Here is a 2,449-nt window from a genome sequence, read left to right as displayed (position 1 = left end):
CTGAGTTAGATCCCCAGACCTACATAAACTTCTTGATTCGTATCAAAATACCACCTGATAAAAAAACTTTTTCCCAATTTTAAAACACACAGCTGGGTGTGGTGGCGCACACCTGTAATCCCAGCACTTGGGAGGCTGAGGTAGGAGGATCGTTGCAAGTTCAAGACCAGCCTGGGCTACAAAGTGAGCACAAAGCCAGCCCAACCTGCGTAAGGAGACTCACTTCTCAAAGAAGACAGGGAAAAAAAAAAAGAAAATACAATTTGGAGGTGTATTTAGGAATACAGCATGACTGAGACTTTACCCTGAGATAATGCAGTGCCAAAAAACCTATTACTACAAACCATTACACTAATAAATTAAAGTGAGTATCCGCACAAGTACATTCCGTACCCATTCTAACTCAGCAAGTCAAGAGACAAGAAACCCTTAATCCATAGTAAAACATCAAATGGAAAGATGAGAAGCAAAAGCATTCTTTTCAAGAATAAAACAACAGCTGGGCGTGGTGGCACACACCTGTAATCCCAGCACTCAGGAGGTGGAGGCAGGAGGAACAGTATGAGTTCAAGGCCAGCCTGGGTTACATAGTGAGACCCTGTCTCAAAAAATACCCCCACAGAAAAAGAAAAAAAAAGAATGTCTGCTCTAATTAATACAATTCACCACTGTATGGGTGCTCCTAGTCAATGCAATGAGGAAGGAAAGGAAGTAAGATGGACCCCGATCAGAAGGGACTAAGGAAAACTCACTATTTTCAGATGATTACTGCTCACATACAGAACCAGACAAACTCAAGTAAGAAATGTACTGGAGCCGAAAGATGGAGAAACAGGAGCTATACACATCAATGGGAACTTTCTACTTCACAGTAATAATTAGAAAACAGAATCTGCGTGTATGTGAGTATATGTTATAAATACAATGAGTATGTGTGTGTGAATAAAGACGCACAAAAGCGTCTGGTAGTGTCTGGTATATACCAAAGTGTTACGCTACATAGTGAGAGGACCAGAAAAGGGCTTTTACCTTCCATGTCCACCACACATGAGCATTTGATTACTATGTTTAAAACGCAGAAGCTCAAGATGGGGGGTTAAAACCAAGTCTTCTCCCTAAAAAACTTTTCTTTAATTTTAATCATTTATAAAGGAAAATATTCATATGAAACTTACAGGAGTTGTAAGCATATTTCCATTTTGTAACGAAGACTGTATCCTGTCTCTGAGGAAACATAACACAAAACAAAAAAGCCTCATTTCAATGTACGAGCTCACCTTTACACCACCGCCTGTGCAAACGTGCACTCTGCCGCGTGTAAATAAGTGACTCTGCAGTTAACGTGGGCACTGCGCTTCAAACACAAGGAGCCAACGCCGGCTGGCACCTGCGCAGCACGCACACCCACCAAGATACACACGGCAAAGTCTCTAGCGGCTACCTGCTGAGGCACTGCTGTCCTAACCTTCTCACACGGTGACAATTAAAGAATGATTTTCTTTTTTCTCCCTCTCTCCTCCACCTCTCCTCTCACTCCCCTTTTTCATATTTTGAGACAGGGTCTTGCTATGTGGCCCAGGCTGGCCTTGAACTCACTACATAGCCCATGCTCTGGCCTCTAACTCAAGATCTTCCTGCCTCAGCATTCTGAGTGCTGGGACTACAGGCATGTGCCACTGGGTCCAGCTTTTGTATTTTCTCATAGCCTGAGAAAGCAACAGAATGAGAACCAAAACCACCGAGCAACTAAGGGATGGTCTGATTACCTTCTTTCGAGCTTCCATCACACAAAGTCATCCTTTCAGTTCACTTAGTCTACTCCTCCTATGTACTGCTCTATTTTTAGTGCCCTCCCAAAATCTTTATACGTATCTAATTCTCGGCATTTATCAGGTTTATGATCTGATGGCCCCATCTTCTCTCGTAACTAACTTCTGTAAATTAAAGCATTGAAATGGTAAGTCTCAAAATAGCTACACCTATTTGCAAATACATTTTACTCTAACTTTCAATTTGCCTAGCTGTTTGCTACCTTACGTTGATTTCACTTATGGTTCTACACAACTTTACCTATACAAGGAAACTAGCAGCCTCCAGGTGACCATCTCCTGCTGAAGAAGCCAGAGCATACTGGCTGTTTTGGAAAACTTCTGTAGTCCAGGTGTCGCTCGGTTCACCATCTTACTCAGTATATTCACCTGAATGAGAAACACAGCAAGAGGTGAACTTTCTACAATTCTGAGTTACCAGTAACTGTGTTCTTTAGGTACACAGTGCTAAAAGCGCATTATATGTAGTATGAATAGATACACACTATAAACTTTTCCTCCCTTTCCACTGTTGTTGTTTTTTTTTTTTGAGACAGGGTCTTGCTATGCAGTTCAGGCTGGCCTTGAGCTCACTTTGTAGCCCAGGCTGGCCTCAAACTGGCAATGATCCTCCTGCCTCA

At 42.3% G+C, this 2,449-nt stretch overlaps 1 protein-coding gene across 2 annotated transcripts in view; it reads right to left on the bottom strand.

The window, feature by feature from the left end:
* The window catches only part of Nup107 (nucleoporin 107kDa), a 52,945-nt gene that overhangs the window by 27,423 nt on the left and 23,073 nt on the right, over positions 1 to 2,449 (bottom strand). For both annotated transcript variants that reach the window (XM_005397476.2, XM_013520899.1), the window contains 2 exons: positions 2,071 to 2,198; positions 1,176 to 1,224 (listed from right to left, as the gene is read on the bottom strand). In XM_005397476.2, the coding sequence (XP_005397533.1) occupies positions 1,176 to 1,224; positions 2,071 to 2,198 (177 nt within the window). The remainder of the gene's footprint in view (positions 1 to 1,175; positions 1,225 to 2,070; positions 2,199 to 2,449) is intronic.

Source organism: Chinchilla lanigera, unplaced genomic scaffold (genome assembly GCF_000276665.1).
Source record: "Chinchilla lanigera isolate Chin_1 unplaced genomic scaffold, ChiLan1.0 scaffold00057, whole genome shotgun sequence".
In the NCBI taxonomy this organism is placed as follows: Eukaryota; Metazoa; Chordata; class Mammalia; order Rodentia; family Chinchillidae; genus Chinchilla; species Chinchilla lanigera.
The sequence above is the reverse complement of the archived record's forward strand: the minus strand, read 5'-3'. Positions and strand labels throughout refer to the sequence as shown.